Here is an 18,946-nt window from a genome sequence, read left to right as displayed (position 1 = left end):
TCTACTGTATTTCAAGGTTCTTTCCTAGAACTCTGAAAAGGGGACTCACTGCAGTGGGCCCATGCATTTCTCACAGACAGAACACCCATCATCATGTTGCAGCATCTGTTAAAGAATTCAGTACTTAAGGATAGAAAAATCTCTGGCTAACACTTTGGGAATATGCTTAAGTTAGAGTAGACAGGTAGGTAAGCCAGTATCTTCAGTTCGGCCAAGGCAGTTTCATGTAACCTAAGACAGAAAGTGTGTTCTATTATCAATATTGTTGTAGAAAAGAATGTGAAGGGAATACCACTTCAAGACTATACATTTAGGTCTAAACGTCACCCTTAGAAATACATTAACATGTATCTCTGATTAGTTATTGTTTGACACAAATTGTAACAGTTCCAAAAAAAGGGGGCAGAGGGAGGATCAGATTAATAGTGGCATACATTTATTCAGTTGATCCAACAAGATTATGTACTTAAAACAGGCCTTTGTTTTTGCACATATGGAACTGAGACCCACATTTCTTTATATTTTATTCAAAACACACGTCACTGCATAATGATAAAAGGATCCCTTCACCTGTACTCACAAAGCATTTAAAAGGCAAGAGAACATAATGCTTCTGTCTCCATATAACAGATCCTTCATTCTACAGACTTGAAGTTGCCACATGGCTATTTTGATTCTTCTTACAATAGAAGGCCATGGTACACACAGTTGTAGAGCTTGCTTTATTCTAGATTTGCTTTGCTTTATGAAGAAAGAGTCACCAAGTATCACAAGACAGATCCACAGGGCAGATACAGATGGCCAAATAGTTAGTTCTTTGGTTGCAAATATGACCAAGAGGTTTACTATGAAGGCCGATTGGCAATACACAACAGGAAGTAAAATTCTGGAGACACTCAATGGTATGAGTCATATATACAATCACAGTGCACCTTTATCATGGAAATGTCCATGCCATGGGTGAAATCAAAACATATGTACAACTGTAACCTTCCAAAGTAGTAATGCTCAGCAGGAGGGGAGCAAACCCATAGCCCAATGACTTTTTGATGTTAATGTTCACTGAATAGACAGCCTCTTCAGAGCAAGCCATAATTTAGTAACTACTGGTAATGAAATATGTAAGACATGGGTTCCTTCCAGCTCCTTTATTTTCTTTGCATACAAATATCTATATGCAGGAATCTCTATGTGCAAAGTTATAACAAGAAACAAAAAGGATGAAAAAGGCAATTATTTTCATGAGGTATTATAGGTTTATTCCTTTGAAGCCATATACTTTTTATTAAGCATTAGAAATTCACTTACAAAACTGAACTCCAGCTCTGCATATATCAACGTAACATGAACTGTCATTCCAAAAAAGAGTGGTGTGCTTAGATTTCTTCTATTAAGATACAATCCATGCCCAATAAATTCTACATTGCTGAAAACAGAAAGTAATGTATTACAGCCACTGAGATTGTGTCTTTGGGAAACAAGTTTTTTTAAAAAAACAATTTCCATCATGAAATATAAGTACATTGACCTGAAAAAAGGGTAAACAATCATTACACAAGGCAAAATGTTACTCATAATTATTCAAAACCTTTATAAAGAGATGTGGAAAAGTACCTAAAATAGTTTTCTTTTATAAAAATTTCAGTAATAAAATATTGCTGGCAATAAATAAAAAATGTAGATTTCATGAATACTGGTTGCACCATCATTTCTTGATATCTAAATCTGCATTCCGCTTGAATCGCCATGATTATTTACAGCAGTCAGAAATCTTTTTTTTTTGTTTGTTTTTTGTTTGTTAAGCCATACTGAAACACTTATCATTGGTGACTGCAAAGAACACTGATAATTATGGGGAAAGGTGACTTCCAGAGTCAAAAGTAGTCCCCCAAATGCTTTTTCTTCTTTAAAAAATACCGTATGTAACACTATGCAACTACCTCTGCATCTTGTAATACATACAAGTTTTCCAAAATACTGCTTCAATGTGCAACTGTATGACATAGATCCATGATGCTGGAAATGCAAGTCTGGCTGTATCTATATAGATATATTCGATTTCGTTCCCGCCCGTCCCATCTGCAGACATGGCAATTTTGAACAATTCTTTAACAGCTGCTCAATAGCAATGTGACGTCCATTGAGTTGTGAAGCCAAAGAGTCCTTTTCCTTTACTTGGTCAATCAGTTCTTCAAACACATCTGAAATAAATGTTGGCCTCCAATTAGTCTATGACTCTAAAAGGTAACTTCAATAAGAGTTTGCAATTGTATAAATTAATTTACAAGACACTAAAGCAAAATGAAACTTATTCATTAGTTCTTCTTGTAACCTCTAAGGAGAGAGATTTACATCAATTGCCAAAGAATGTTTCTAAACTCTTTCCCACCTGTTCTGAAAAGGAGAAAACTGTTTTCTACACTCAACCGTAGGGGCAATTTGTTTTATAGTATTAATATTTTTGTAACTGCTGATAAGGCAGTGTTAAAACTAAGATTAATCTTACCCTGGACTTGCTTGAGTAGTATTTCATTCAGCTGCTCTACCTCTCTTAGAGTCATCATGCTCACTGAAACACAAAGCATTAATAATCAGACAACAAGGGAGGACGAGAGGAAGGGCACCCTAGAACACTATTAAAAACATTTCATTCCAATTCTTCGCTTACACATCAGGGTCAAATAGCTATGCAAAGGGTAAGTAGGATCTATATATAGCTGGCCATCCACATCCATGGATTCAACCATCCATGCCTTGAAAATATTCAGATAAATGATGATAATAATAATCATCATCATCCCCCCCGCAAAGCAAACCTTGATTCTGTAATTTTATACAAGGGATACAATTTTACTATGTCATTGTGTATATAATAAGCATACATGGATTTTGGTATCCATAGACTTATCCATTGAGGGAAGGATCCTGGAACCAAATCCCAGCTGATACTAAGGAGCCCACTGTATCCCTTTCCTTCTAAGGATTTTTATATTATCATTCTAAATAAAAACAACAACATATTCCACATGTAGCTCTTATCAAAGTATCACATGCTGAAGAGTGAAAAACTAAATGCAATAAATGGAAGATCTTTAATTGTCCAAAGTAAACAGGATACTGGGTCAACAAGGCAATATTGTAGGCGGGATACAGACCACCCCTTTGAAGCAGCCTGCACCTGCCCCTTTCCCCTCTGGATTGGGGCCTGGGCATCCGCAGCGGCAGCCCCAGAGGCCCCAATCTGCCACTTCTCCAGGCCTCGTGGAAGCAGCAAAACGCTGCTTCCCCGCAGCCTGGAAAGGGAGGTCCTTGGGACTTCATGCCCCAAGGACACCCTGACAGCTGCAGGGAAGGGGAGAAAGGGGCTCTTCTGCATCACTGGTGCGTCCATGTAAAGGCTGAGCCAGTGATGCGTGCGGCAAAAAGGAGTTCCGTTTCGGAGCTCCTTACCACGATGCTGAAAGGGTGCCCCAAGCGCCTTGCAATGTCATGGGGATGTCATGCCAGCGCCACACTGTTTGGCTGTGGCGCGGCCATGACGTCATAATGGTGGCACCCGTGTATACAGGGCGACGCCATTATCACACCGCTGCGACATGCTAGGGTTGTGGGGCATGCGGTGGCGCTGCCCTCGGGCAACCCTAGCATGTATCCAGGCCTGTGCAAAGCGCCGGTCTGGAAAGCCCCTTAGGAAATTTAAAATAAAGTCATTGTTTACTAGTTTTATATCACTAATCACTAAACTTGGGAAACCTTAATTCTTCTTCAGAGACATAGCCTGGTTAGTCTGTAATATGTATATGCAAAGGGATCTTGTAGCACCTTTGAGTCTAAGTGTGAAAGGGGGTGTAACATAAGCTTTCACAGACTTGATCTGTTTCTCAGACAGTCTTCTTGTGAGTCAGAGCAAGGTCAACAAGAAGATATGCACAGTAATTTCAAAAGAAAGGTTTTCCTTGTATCACAGGGTACTTAACTAAATGTCAAGTACTAGATCTATTCTGACAAGTTCCAGTTTAGTATTTTCCCATTTCCAATACATTTCAGACAATTATGTTCAATAATTCAAGGTTATTAAAGAGATAAAAACTACACAAAAGATACAACATCCAGATATAATATACAAATTTCACTTTTTGTCCACTTACACTGTTCTCTGCTATATTGAGGATGTCTTCTTTGGGCACAGGTATCCAAATCTTTTTTAGTTTTTCCCAACTCTGATGACTGGTTACAATTAGGCCACAATGTATCACTACAACAAAATGTGCCACCTGTCTGTTGCAGCACATCTAGTCTGAAATCACTGGACTCCCTTGGTTCTAAAATATTTTGTGAGCAGTTTGAAATACTCCCAGTGTTTCCATCTACCCACTTTGCAGAATATTTAGGAACCTGGGAATCAGACTGTGGAAGTAGCTTTCTCTCTCTCTGATGTCTAAAGCTAAAAAGTCGGTGCTGTGTTTGTTTCGAACCTTCAGAATCCAAATCCAAATCTTTGTTTTGTGCATACTGTATTATCCAGTTAATTTTTTTGCTAAAGATGTTTTTCACTTCTGCATATTTACTCTTGGAGAGTTTTGACCGTGGACAACTCTGCTTTGCTATTAAGTGGAATTTCTCAAAGCAGTCTCTGTGTCCTCTTAATGATCTCGTATGCAAAAGATCAGACTTTGGTATTCCTGCAAAGAGAAAAAAAATTGTGAGCTACTAGAATAATGCTAAATATAGACTATAAATATTTTTAAAGCAACATATAACAATTAGATGCAAAAGAACAAAGTGCTTTAACATGACACTTTCTCTACTGTCAAGAGAATACTTAATTTTTTTCAAAGAAAATTTAATGGAGTGTTAGTAGTCAACACTCCAGTACTGCCTTGTAGCAACTACTTTGCTATGACTGCTTGAGTGACTATTAAAAGGTTCATCTCTTATAATGACCACAATCCTAATTAAATTCAGTGGCCAAGTGGGAAATTGAAATTTCAGTGGCCAAGCAGGAAATAGAAAACTGATCTTGAGAATTGTAGTCTGTGCAAACTTCCTTAAACACGGCTCATATTGACTAGAATAATTTCTGAAATATCTTCTATAAAATTAGATACATAGTGTGTTTATGTGCGTAATATGAAAAAATGGATTTTTCAATTAGTCTCCACCATGTTAAAATTTGTTACTGTTTTCACTAAAGGGTAATAAAGAGATACTCAACTTGCATGCAAAAATTGAGGTATGGTGTCCCCCAAACAGAAAGCTGATTTCAGAAGGCTTAGGGAAATACTGAGTGACATCAGATATGCTCAAAGGGAAGGGAGTTCAAGATACATGGGTGATATATTGAAGGTACGGTTGCAAACAATTCCAAGAAGGAAGAAACGTGAGAGACGTCTAAAGACACCAAGGTAGATAGATGTACAAATAACTTTCATATGCACTGAAATTTAAGAGAGACATATATGAAATGGAGGAAGGTGAAAATCACCAAAGAGGGATACAAATGAAGAGTCAGTACTTATCGTGAGAAGTCAGAATACGCTGAGAATAAATGGAGACTTGCTACAGAGATTAAAGATAATTTTTAAAAGGGGAGGTAATGTCCAGAGCAAGAGGAAGAGTATGGACACTGACTAAAGAAGATAATAAAATGCTAATAGTGGACAGAGACAAAGCCAAACTGTTCAATAGCTTTTTTGACTCAGTCTTCTCCCAAAAAGAAAAGAGAGAACTACAGTAACTAGTGAAAATAGAACAAATGATGCAATAAGGAGACTGCAGCCCAGAACTGGTAAAGAGGTAGTAAAGGAATATCTAGCTGCTCTAAATGAATTAAAGCCTCCAGGGCCACACAAACTTCATCCAAGAGTATAAAAGTAAAATGCAAATGTCCTCTCAGAGCCACTGTCAATAATCTCTCAGAATTCTTAGAGGATAGAAAATGTCCTAGAAGACTGAAGGATGACCCCGTCTTCAGAAAGAGAGAGAAAAAAAAGAGTGACCTCAGCAACTACTGACTAGTCAGCTTAACGTCAATACCAGGGAACAGTATGTCTGTGCACACTTAGCAAGGAATGCTGTGATTAATAAGCGAGACATCTCTCTCGATAGAGGTACAAGGTTGGTTGATTAGTGAGTGCTGTGGATGTAGTATAGCTTGATTTCAGTAAGGCTTCTGACAAGGTCTTCTATGATATTACTGCAAGCAGGTTCATGAACTGTGGGCTAGATACTTCTATAGCTAAGTGGATTCATAACTGTTGACATACTAAACTCTAAAGTCAAAAAATGAAGGCCTGGTGGCAGTGAGGAAAGTACCAGTGCCAAGTAACACTATTAAAGAAAATTACAGGAATAAATAATGAATTTCAACAGTGAAGGATAGAACAAGGAGGACTGAAGCTGGGTACTGGTAGGATGATTGTTGCACAGCTCTTAACTGTTGTTACTCATATTCTTACTGAGGCTCTGCCACATTTTTAGCCTAAATGTAAAAGGGAATGGGAAAATGTTGTTCCTTTCAAGCACTGTTGAAAGCCTGAGAAGCCAAAGGAGAAGATTTATATTGTTTTTAAATTCTTATGTTTTTATCTTATGAGCCATATCAAGTCCCTTTTTGGGAGAAAGGCAGAATAATTTTTTTTAAAAAAAAAACTAAATAAATAAATGTTAAATCTAACAGATCACCTTCCAGCATACTTGTAAATTAACTGACAAACATATATCAGCAAAAACCATTTATATTGTATCTATAAGGGTTTTCTTTATTAGAGAAAGTTTTAACTGAATACTGAAGAGGGACTTTTATGCAAATTTCATTTTAGAAATTTTCTTAGCTAAATATGAAATAGCTATAGCACCAGAGAAAGTCAGAATTAAATAGCCTACTTTCCAAAACAGCCTACTTTCCAAGGAGTGTTTTAAAACTAGTGCTGCCATATTTGTAGGTGGTGTTTACTTGTATTACAGTGGACCTTACTCTGGGGTTTGGTTCCAGGATCCCCCGTGCATAACAAAATCCATGGATGCTCAAGTCCCATTAAATATAATGGCAGAGCAAAATGGTGTCCCTTATAAAAAATGGAAAATCAAGGTTTGATATTTGAAATTTATACTTTTTTTGAATATTTTCAAACAGTGGATGCTTGAATCTGTGTATAAAAAATCCGTGTACAAGAAGGGCCGACTGTACATGTGTTTGCATCCATCTTCAAAACAATTTGTAATTCTATTTTTCACAACTGTACATCTCATTCTGTGTAACAGCCAGCATTAGCTTGTGCATCCAGCTCATGTTTGTTCTGTTACACAATAGCTGTTGGGCTTGTTTTCTTTTTATGTGCAAGTCCCTGCTCTTCTGAGTTCTGCTAGCAGCTGTGCAAGTTCAAAGAACAAAGGAGGATAATGTACAGAGCTTTGTTGCCAGGACTTGCAGCAAAGCTATAATTTCCTTTGTGCAGTTCTTAATTTACAGAAACCACACCCTGTCTCCAGGTTAGATGGTATCTTAGTACTCAAGTTGTTAGAAGAAATTGCCACTATGTGAATTATCATTAAATACAAGGCCACTTTGGGCTTGTGGTGTGTGTGTGTGTGTGTGTGAGAGAGAGAGAGAGAGAGAGAGAGAATGTGTGAATATATGTGAATTTTCTAAAGAAAAGGTTTTGCTTCAGGCTTTTTGTTACTCAATTCTAGCAAAGTCAGTGGCACAATTCCAATCATGTGTGGTGGCCATATTTTTAAAAATGCTGCTGCTCAGTAGTCCTCAACCAATAAAAACATAAATAAATCTTGCAGCTAACCATTTGTTATGGTTACTTCATGTTTGTGTGTGCATGCTTTCAAGTCACCTGTGGATGTATGGCAATTCCATGAATTTCACAGTGTTTGCTTATGCAAGGAAAAAAGTCAGCCCAGTGTATCCACAGATTCTTCATTCCCAGATTCAGCCATCTACAGCTTCAAAATATTCAAGGAAAAAAGCCCCCAAAAAGGAAAACTTGATTTTGCCAATTTCTATAAGGGGTACCATTTTACCACGTCACTGTATATAATGGAACTTGAGCATCTGTGGATTTTGGTATCCACTAGGGTCTGGAACCAAACCCCAGCAGATACCACTGTACTGTACTCCATACAAGTGTGAATGAATAATTTATTAGGACTTGTGTATTTCAAATGTTGTTAATAAATGTATATAATTACCTGATTAAAATCATAGTGTCACAAGATCCACATTCCTAACTTAAAGCATAACACAAACACATCTTCTTTAACATTACTTAAGGAAAGAAATAGACATATTTTCCACTATGAACCTATTCCTGGTAACAAAGCAGACCTCTAAAAACTTTAAAACAATAATTCCTAATAGTATTGGTTTGGTTCTTTTGTCTACTCCTCTTTTTCTTTCTCATTTTGCCTCTATGTAGCATTCTCATTATGAAACATGAATGACAATGTCTAAGATTTACTTCTGAAGGTTTTCCTAAACCATTTTATCTCTTCAGTAGTCTGCTGACAGTTTATCAGTTATATGCTTACTACTTCATTAATGATAAAATTCAAAGATATAGCCATGTTAATCTGTAGAGTGTGCCACAGCGTGAAAATATTGAGAGCTATAGTGCTACTGTTGCTTTTTATTTTCATTACCACAATTATTGATGTATTGGCCCTGCTGTGATAATCTCCAGATGTCTGTCTGTACCTGGGGAAGTTTCTTTAAGAGGATAATGGATTTCCACTCCATTTGGCTAAATTCGGTGCTTTTCATAGTGATAGAATTCAGAGATATAACCGTGTTAGTCTGTAGAATCAATATGTAGAGAGGTCTTGTAGCACCTTTGAGACTAACTGAAAGAAAAGTTGGCAGCGTGAGCTTTTGTAGACTAAAGTTTATTTCATCAGATGCAGATGGAAGTAGTCTGAAGTCTATGAAAGCTCATGCTGCCAACTTCTTTCTTTCATTTAGTCTCAAAGGTGCTACAAGATCTCTCTACATACTTCATTAATGAGTTAACACTCAGCTCTCACCAACCCTCTTCAAAATTTATTTGAATATCAGCCTCAGCAGATTTTTCTTCCAAAAAATCAGTCAGAAATACATCCAACAATACACTTCATACTTACAACATAAAAAGGGCCCTACCTATCATTCAATATGGAAATCCCTTGAACTTCAAAAGAGCTTCACATATTCCAAATTAATTTACTCCTAAGCAATGCATATTAAATTACTAGTATGAAGTTTTGCCAAATGCAAAACTGATTTTCTCCTGCTTTTGTATGATAAGTATATAGCTCCATTTTAATATCAATTTGGAAACTTTGTAGAGAAATGGCAAACCCCATATATAAATACAAACTACTGTACTTTGGAAATTACCTGGTGCTTCCATTCATGGAAGCAAAAAGGCTACTATAGCCAACAGGAATTAAATGGCAGATAAATTTTATTTGCCATTATTAGACAGCAAAAATTTATGAACTAAGAACATTAAGATGTCCAGAGAACATTCAATGGCACTTTCATGCCTCTTGAGGCCTGCCCATCAACATAGTTGATGCCCTTTCTTGTTTCAGGGTGGGAATCATGTGGCCCTCCAGATGATGATGATGTGCAAATCCCAGCATTCTCACCACTGGCCACATTGGCTAAGGCTGCCAAGAGTTGCAGTTCAACAATACCCACAGGGCCACTTGATTCCAACATCTGCTTTAGGGGGACTGCAAAGCAAGACAGCAAATCCCACCTGCAAGTACCTCCTGAAGAGCAGCCCCAGTACTCCAAACACACAAGAATCTGCATTTAGTTCTCTAGTAGTCTAAAACCAAAATCATCATGGGCACTAAGTCTGAAAATGAGCAAAACTAGTCTGACAGATCAGAGGGGCTGTGGAGCAAAATAGGATAAATTGGTTTTGCTGCAAATCTCCTTAGGCTGCAACCCTACACACACTTAATATGGAGTAAGTCCCAATTATCTTTTTTGAACTTACTGCTCTGGAAATATGGCACGTTTCAGGTGCAGAGGCACACATCTTTGCACAGTTTTCAATGAAGTTTATTTTGCACCAATAAAATGAGGATACCACAAACAACAGTTTAATCATCATCCACATATGCTCAGCCCTCCATATTTTACACCCACATATACAGCCTTCCCCAGTTAAACTGTTTTCCAGCCCCCAAGACTCTGTCTTCTAGCTCTGGTCTTCAGTCACTCCACCCTATACTTAACACTCCATCCTTGTCTGCCTCTCCCTCTACCACTACCAGTCTATTCTACAGCATTCCCACTTCAGCCTTATGATCCAAACCACCTAGCTCCCCTCCTATACAAAAACAAACACTTCTTTGTTGTTGCACAATGTTTTGATGCAATGAAAAGGAATGATTATGGGAAAGACAGCTTGCTGCTTTGGTTCTCAGTGGCTGTCGCTGTTTTCGTAAAAGCTTTTCATGGTTTTAACATTTCCTGCATATCTACACACTTAAAAATAAGCAAATTCAGTCTAGTAAATCTTTACTAAGAGGCTACATTTAAGTATTCTTTCATAGATTCTCATCTTTGTTTACATTTGGTGTATATGGGCATTAAGATACAAGAAATGCCCATCAATATGTCCATTAGCATTTCAGAAGAAGAATGATCTGCATTCCAAAATTCCTTGCTATTATGGCTATAGCTCCAATGTTAACGTTTTGCTTTGAACCAAGAATCCCCCCCCCCCCCAAACTGGGGGATTTCTTTTCTTTCTGAAATACTGGAAGACATAGCAGGAAATCTCAGAATTAGCTAAAGGTGCAATAATAAACAAAGCAAAGAATCAACAGGAACACAACAACTTAGACTATACAAAGCAGATGAACGTCTTCCATCTAGCAACACTGCTGGATATTCGGCACGGGTTCCCAACCTTTTTGGCTCACAGAGCCTTGATTTCTAAGAGACATATCCCATGCATTACAAGTTAATGGTGTTTAGGAATATATTATTTAATTTCATTCAATTTTTATTTCTTTCATTTTTCTGGAGCGGCTGCAGAGCACCTGGGTAGTGCACGCGGAGCCCTAAGGGCTCCTTGGAGTACAGGTTGGGAACCCCTGTTCTAAAATATCACTTCTCAGGTTGATGTGACAGAATGGCAACTTTCCCCTCCTAATGTGCTAGGGACCAATACTGTGTTTAGGTCCACTATCTACAACTGTTTCTTTCTTTCTGAGAGAAATTCCACATGGACTGGCAGCCAATGACCCGCACTGGTCTAGAGACCAGCATTTTGAATAGCACTATAATATGAAAACCACATCAATTTACAAAGAAAAAGTTATGCTAATACAGTGGGATCTCAGTATCTGCAGACTTGCCATCCGTGGATTCAAGCATCTACAGACAGCAAGCCTGCATCGTCCCTAATAGTGGCTCATGCATTGTCCCCAGTGGTAGCATGTACATGTGGTTGTGCCACCATTCAGGACAACAGGACTTCATCTGAAGCCCTGTTGCCCCTAATGGTGGTGCGGCCACATGCACATGCCACCACTGGGGACAACGGGATTTGGGCATCTGCGGATTTTGGTATACGCAGGGAGAGCCAGAACGGATATCCCATGGATACCAAGGTCCCACTGTACCCTCTGAGCTTGTCACTTGAAGAAACAAGTCCTGCTTATTACAAGGTGTTATTACCGTCCAATTAAAAAGACTGTATGTACAGCTCTGTGTAAATTTACAGCGCTTTATAAATAAAGGTTAATAATAATAATAAAGGTGTTGCATGTAAATGACTCTCATGACATGTTTATGTACTAAAATCATCATCATCATCATCATCATCATCATCATCATCATCATCATCATCATCATCCCAAGGAAACATTTCAGGATTAGCAGTGTCCTAAATAAGCTAGTCCCAAATAATCAGTTGTGAAGGGTGAGTTACAACACTTTGTTTCACCATAAAATTGCTATTCTGTTTTGCTTACAGTCAGCCCTCCACATTTGTGTCTTTGACTTTCTTGGAAGCAATTATCCACATATTTAATTGACATGGTCTCTCTAGGAATCTCTAGGTTCTCTGCTGTGGCTTTGCTTTTGTGCATGAAACAAAGTTTTTGAACACTGGACCATCAAAAGCAAAGATGTCATTATCACAGGACCCATGTGGACAATCTCTGATCATTTTAGATTTCCAAATAAGGGATACTCAACCTGTATGAACTATTTAAACATGTAATTTAATTTTTCTACTTTCCTTTTTTTTAATGTTTCAAGTTCATAACTGATGAATCAGAATAGTTAAAGACATCCAAAGATAATCAGGAAGCTCCTGTCATGAACTGTATTTCAGAAACCATGGAAAAAGCAATTTTTATTGTTGTATTGTATCTAAAACTAAGGTAAAATGTCTAGTACAGAAACAAAGCAAAGTAATTCATACAAACACATGTATACAGTAAGTGTTAAGGACAAAAGTGATTATTAGCTAATAAATTTAGCAATCATTCAAATGCAGATTAAATCAGAAAACCACAGAGACATTTACAGTAACTGTAGATTAATTAATTTCTGAAGGGCTCAAATACAATGATAACTGTATTTATTAGTTATACAGTGGGCCCTTGCTTTACGTGGGGATCCGTTCTGGACCCCCCCCCCCCCGCGCAAAGCAAATAACGTGTAAGCTTGAACCCCATTATAACTAATGGAGCCCATGTTTGCCATGCAGCCAGGCACGTACCCCATAGCTGTGCGTGCCATTCGCAAGCCCCATTGGATATAATGGGGCTTGTGCTCGCCGCGGAGCGTGCGCTCATTTCCCAGGCGGCTTCAGTGTATGCTGAAAGCCGCCTATAAGGAGCCTGTGTATGGCGCGGGCTCACTGTATTCCTATCCTCCTTTCTAATTCAGCATTTTTAAAAACTTACATAACTATCTGATGTCTTTTTGCATCCATCTTTTTGCTCCTTATGTGATTTAGGAAACTGTAAAAATCAGTTTATGCAATTTAAAAGCTGGAAAAATAAAGTGTTTGAAATCATGCAGGAAGTACGATTGGATACAAAATGATTTTGCTGACAGAGCCTGATATCCTCAATGTCACATGTTCATTGTACTAAAAAGTAAAATGTCTGAAAATGAGTATCTACTTAAACCAAGAACATATTCAATAACAAATCTGTTATATATAGTAAGTCATCTCAACTACTGTAGCTGTATTGTTGCAGATGTTTGGGGAAACAATTTTCACAGCACATATACCAAGAATATAGAGAGTTAATAGTTGTTTAATTGATGTTTTAGGGGAGGGAGGGAATAATTGGGATATTGGTATTTGTGTGGATTCTTTTAATTGTAAGCCACCTCAATTGTCATTCTGACAGAGAGGCGGGGTAAAAATGAAGCCTGTTATTATTATTATTTACACTACCACTACTATCTAATAACAACATTCCATTGGAGGCCACATTTCTTTTCTCAAGCTGTGTCTAGTCTTAATGGCACATATTGTACAATATTAAGCTACACTTACCTTCAATGTTTAACTGAAAACAAATGTGGCAGAATGAGAGAGTCTCTCTTTCTGTTCCTAATTTGCATATGCTGCAAACATTATCATCATCCAAGTCAATGTTAACAAACTGCTCTTCGTTCATAGTGCCCCTAGAAGAGAAAAGTCCTGTTACCCGATGTAGAATGAAAAAAACCCACAACTTGGTACACAAATTTGCATGTGACTAAGAGTTCAAACTTCAGTGTTTCAATCTGTAAGTTAGTAAATTCTTATGGCTTTTTGTTTTCATTTCCCAATTATTTAAATCTGCCATTCAGTTTCTAGACACTCCACCTTCATTCTTTTCTATTTACATGCTGTAAGCATAAAAGATTACCATGCTCTCCAAATTTATTTTGTTGTCCCTGACCTAAATATTATAAAACACACTAGGCAAGCATTTAGATTATATTATCTTCTCTTGTAGTCTAGCCTGACATGAAAGGAAAACAAAGCACTTTGCTTTAACATGCTTTCCTGAGTACAATTAACTGTATCAAAGGGTTCAAAAGCTTTGTGCCAATTCAGCTTGGCAATCGCTGCCAACTGCCTTTTGTGTCTACTGCACACATAAAAGCAGAAACATGTCCTGACTCAGGACTTTTACTCATCTTTTCAAGAATGCCATTTTGAGCCTGTAGACTTTTTCCCCAAGAGAACACAAAACTAAGTTGTTAACAGATTTGGGGGGGGGGGGGGGGATGTTACTGTGGAACAGATAACAGATTTAACACAGCACATCTTCTATACAAGACACAAGAGAGATAATTAAGTAACAATGTCACTTGATTTAAGAAACCTGTTTACTCTACACCCAGGAAATGCTCTGGATTACTCAGAGGCTAATATATCAAACGAAGTAAGATGATGGTGCTGGATTCATTTGACAATGAGAACACAAATTAATGAAATGCTGTATCTTCTCTGTAAGCAGACAATAAAAAAGAAAAGTACATGCTGAAACTGTAGCCTTCAGTCTCAACCCAATTAACACATTTGTTTGATAGTTAATTAATGCTTTGACTGTTGTAACACACTTCCCTTACTCTATTTAACAGAAACAGAAATCAAGATTCTCAAAGGGAAATGTTTTTAAGCTTGCCAGATGCTCAGAAGCCCTCCCCCCCTTGCTAACCATGACTTTATCACATGGGGAAAATCAGTGGTTTAAACAATGAAAATCAGGTGAAAATCATGAAATCGTGATCAACATTTTCACACACATCACAATTAAAGAACTATTATCCTGGAATAAACAGGCAACAAACAGTAACAAATCATTCATGGGATTTCCCAGTGAATGATTTGTTGCTGTTTATTGCCTATTTATTCCAAGATAATGGCACTTTAATTGCGACATCATGTGAAAATGTTAATCGCGATTATGTGATTTTTGCTGTTTTAAACACCCAACTTTGTTGTGTGATATGATGTCTACAGACTTGTCTGGTTATGCCTCCTTTTAACAGAAAACAGAACGAAACCAAGAATACAGTGAGACCTGGCCCTGGCTGTACTGAGCCTGAGATTGGATATGAACATCCAATTCTGATGCTCCAGACTTAAATCTGTAACTCATCCTTCAACAAGGATAGTGCGCTCCAGTTGAGCTCTACTTCAACTCTCACCAGCCAATGGTCAGAGATCACTGGGGTTGAAGTCCAGTTCGTGTGATGGAACTGGGGTTAGGGGAGCTTCGTTTTATTAGAAGTACAAGCTACAGCTCAGTGTTGCAATGTTTTGCCAGGACCAAGAGGTGCATTAAAGACTATTTAATCTTATTTACGGCATTTATACCCCGCCCTTCAGCCCTAAAGGGTCTCAGAGACCTCTGTAGACACCTCCCCACCCACCAGGAACAGAAACTCTCAGTCTTGGTTAGATGCGCTGGACAAAAGCTCAGACAGCCTTCACCCAGTTTTTAAAACAGGGAATACCAACACTAAGCTTATCTGCAATTCCTGTGAATTCTTCCCTGCACAACTCAGAATATTTCTTTAACCTGGAACAAGTACCACTCTAGGCATAAGCAAGAAACGGACACAGAAAACAGGAAGAACGAAGAGGGGTGCATCTACACTGTAGAAATGATGCAGTTTGACACCACTTGAACTGCTGTGGCTCCATCCTTCAGTATCCTGGGATCTGTAGTTTTGTGAGATTGTGGTTATTGTCAACAGCCCTAATCATACCAACCCCTTGGATGAGGAGAGCTCTTGTAGCACCTTTGAAACTAACTGAAAGAAAGAAATTGGCAGCACAAGCTTTTGTAGACTTCAGTCTACTTCCTCAGATGCACTTGGGTGAGACAGCCCCTGGAGGAGACATTTCCAAGCCTCCTTATCCTCCATTGCTCTGCTCACATCCTGTAAATTCATACCCATGGCCTCTCTAATTGCATCCAACTATCAGGCATGCAATCTTCCTCTTTTTCTTCTGCCCTCAACCTTTCCCAGCATCACTATCTTTTCTAGTGAGCCTTCTCATGATGTGACCGAAGTACGATAGCCACAGTTTGGTCATCTTGGCTTCCAGGGAGAGTTCAGCCTTGATCTGCTCAAGGACCCATTTGTTTGTCTTTTTGGCTGTCCAAGGGATCCTCAGCACTCTTCTCCAACATCACTTCTCAAATGGGTCGATCTTCTTTCCGTCAGCTTTCTTCACTGTCCAGTTCTCCCACCCAGACATGGTGATAGGGGAATATAATGGCTTGGACGATTCTGACTTTTGTGCTCAGTTGTATACCAACCACCCTTGGGCAGAGAAGACTTAAGGCATTGCAGAACTACAAATCCCAGCATTCCATAGGATCTTTCATCTTTTTAAAATGGTATTCTAATCTTTTTAAAGTGATCAGTTTTAACACCGTTAACAGTTTAACTCCACTTTAACAGTCACTTTTGCACGTTTAAATTGTACTGTGCTTCTAAACTGTGCACCGCTTTGAGTCCCAATTTTTTTGGGGGGGAGGGGGGAAGGTGTGATATAAATAAATATAATAATAGGATGGAGGCACAGAATTTAAAGTGGTTTCAAGCTGCTTTGTTTCGACCGTATAGATGCACCCAGGAGGCTGAGGATAAAGATTTGAAGGGGTCACAGAGGTGCAAAACAGACTGCAGAAATAAGCCAGTTTGGGGCTGTTTCGACTGCCCTGGCTCAGTGCTAGGGAATCCTGGGAAGTGTAGTGTTGTGAGATATTTACCCTTCTCAGAGAACTCTGGGGCCGCAATAAACTACAATTCCCAGGATTCCCTAGCCCTGAGCCAGTCAAAGAGGTCTCAAACCGGATTATTCTTATAGTGTGTTTTGGACCATTGACGTTCGTACCATTATTGTAGCAATTTAATTCTATTCCTAATATACTATTTTTTATGTCTTAACTGTATGGCATTTGTAAATCTCTTCTGGCAGGACTTTCCAGATGAAGGGGAACTCCCAGTTTAGCCTTGCATTTATTCATTTCACAATTGCCCTAAATTGTATTTTTATGGATTTTTTTAGCGTAAGCCGCTTCGATCGTTTGGAGAAGCGGGATATAAACAAACAAACAAACAAATAAATAAATACCATTAATGTTGTAAGCCGCCTCTCCCGTTTTTTAAATAATTGTTTTAATAACTGTCCAATAATTTAATTGCACTTAATTATCTCATTATAATAATATCTCATTATATTTATTATTTTATATTTGTTTTATATTATATTAATATTATACTTATCTTATTATTATTATTATATAGTTACATATATAGTCTATATATAATACTAATTACTACATTTCTCTCATAACTATATTATTATAATATATTATTATAATTATATTATGTTTATCTCATTATTATATTTGCATATAGATATAGTCTATATATAAATCTTACTACATTTCTCTCATTATAATATTATATTATAATATTATATTTACCTCATTGTTGTTATTATATTAAAATTACACACACACACACATATATATACATATAGCCTATATATAATACTAATTACTACGTTTATCTCATTATATTATTATTATTATTATATAATGTTATTATTTGCCAAGGAGGACCAAGGGCTGCCCTCTCCTCAGACCCGCTCCCAGGGCTTCCAGGGCGTCCATTCAAGGGCTTTCCCCTCTCCCTTACCGACGCTGGCGCCCCGTCCTTCAAAGGCTGCCCGCTGTTTGAAAACGCCGCTGCTGTTGCTTCACGAAATGGCTGACACTCGACACAGAGCAAGAGAGAGAGAGCGAGCGCTACTGAAAGGCCACTCGCCTCCTCGGCCCAGGCGCCTCGCGCTGCTTTTAGGCAAGCCCCGCCCCCTTTCCCCCTTCCGGATTAAACCATCGCTTCTCGCTTGGCCCAATAGAGGGATGGGGAACTGAAAAAAATGGGCCCGCCTACTTCGGTCTCCCTTTCTATTCCCCCCTCCTCTTCTTCAGTGTGGAAGTCTCGCGTTATCTGCTCCTTGCTTATGTTTTAAGAGCTCAGCCTCGCTTCGTGATGAACCTCCGACGAAGGGACCAAGCTGTGGCCCCGCCCCCTTCCAGGGAGGAGGCTAATAGAGATAGAAAGTGATAGAGTGATGCACGCAGTCGAGTTCCTGGAATCACAAAAGAGTTGTTAATAATAATGATAATAATAATTTATTTATTTATACCCCGCTCTTCAGCCAAAAGGCTGTCAGAGTGGCTTACAAATTGTTAATTAGACATTTGACAAACTACTAATTTCAAAGTGTTAATTAGACAGAGTTGGAAGAAACCCCCAAGGACCACCCAGTCCAACCCCATTCTGCCATGCAGGAACTCTCAATCAAGCATCCCTGGCAGATGGCCATCCAGCCTCTGTTTAAAGACCTCCAAGGAGGGAGATTGTACCAGACTCCAAGGGAGTGTGTTCCACTGTCGGACAGCCCTTACTGTCAGGAGGTTCCTCCTAATGTTGAGGTGGAATCTCTTTTCCTGGAGCTTGCATCCATTGTTCCGGGTCCTGTTCTCTGGAGCAGCAGAAAACAAGCTTGCTCCCTCCTCAATATGACATCCTTTCAAATATTTAAACAGGGCTATCATATCACCTCTTAACCTTCTCTTCTCCAGGCTAAACATCCCCAGCTCCCTGAGTCCTTCCTCATAGGGCATGGTTTCCAGGCCCTTCACCATTTTAGTCGCCCTCCTTTGGACACTCCTTGTTTCTCTGACCGCAGAAATAAATAATAATCCATCTTGAGGCCGCTTTGAACTGCCCTGCTTGGCGCTAGGGGATTCTGGGAACTGTAGTTTTGTTGTGGCGCCACAGCATTATCTCCACATACAGCCATTAAAAGTATTAGCAAAGGCAGACGACCCCATTTATTAATTTTTAATCTTCTGATATCCACACTGCAGGAATAATCTG

The 18,946-nt window shown here is 38.6% G+C and overlaps 1 protein-coding gene across 1 annotated transcript; it reads right to left on the bottom strand.

Annotated features, from left to right (window-relative positions):
- Positions 1-575: 575 nt before the first annotated feature.
- CUNH21orf91 (chromosome unknown C21orf91 homolog) lies at positions 576-17,923 on the bottom strand. Its single transcript, XM_089508132.1, has 5 exons — positions 17,696-17,923; positions 13,536-13,666; positions 4,149-4,682; positions 2,507-2,569; positions 576-2,201 (listed from the first exon to the last, which is right to left on the bottom strand). Exons 2-5 carry the CDS (start codon positions 13,657-13,659, stop codon positions 2,041-2,043), a joined length of 882 nt encoding a protein of 293 aa, XP_089364258.1. The 5' UTR covers positions 13,660-13,666; positions 17,696-17,923; the 3' UTR covers positions 576-2,040.
- Positions 17,924-18,946: the final 1,023 nt, after the last annotated feature.

The sequence above is a fragment of the Sceloporus occidentalis genome, unplaced genomic scaffold (genome assembly GCF_023333645.1).
Source record: "Sceloporus occidentalis isolate IW3139 unplaced genomic scaffold, rSceOcc1.0.p SCAF_2, whole genome shotgun sequence".
NCBI classification, from domain to species: Eukaryota; Metazoa; Chordata; class Lepidosauria; order Squamata; family Phrynosomatidae; genus Sceloporus; species Sceloporus occidentalis.
This window is presented reverse-complemented; position numbering and strand designations above follow the sequence as displayed.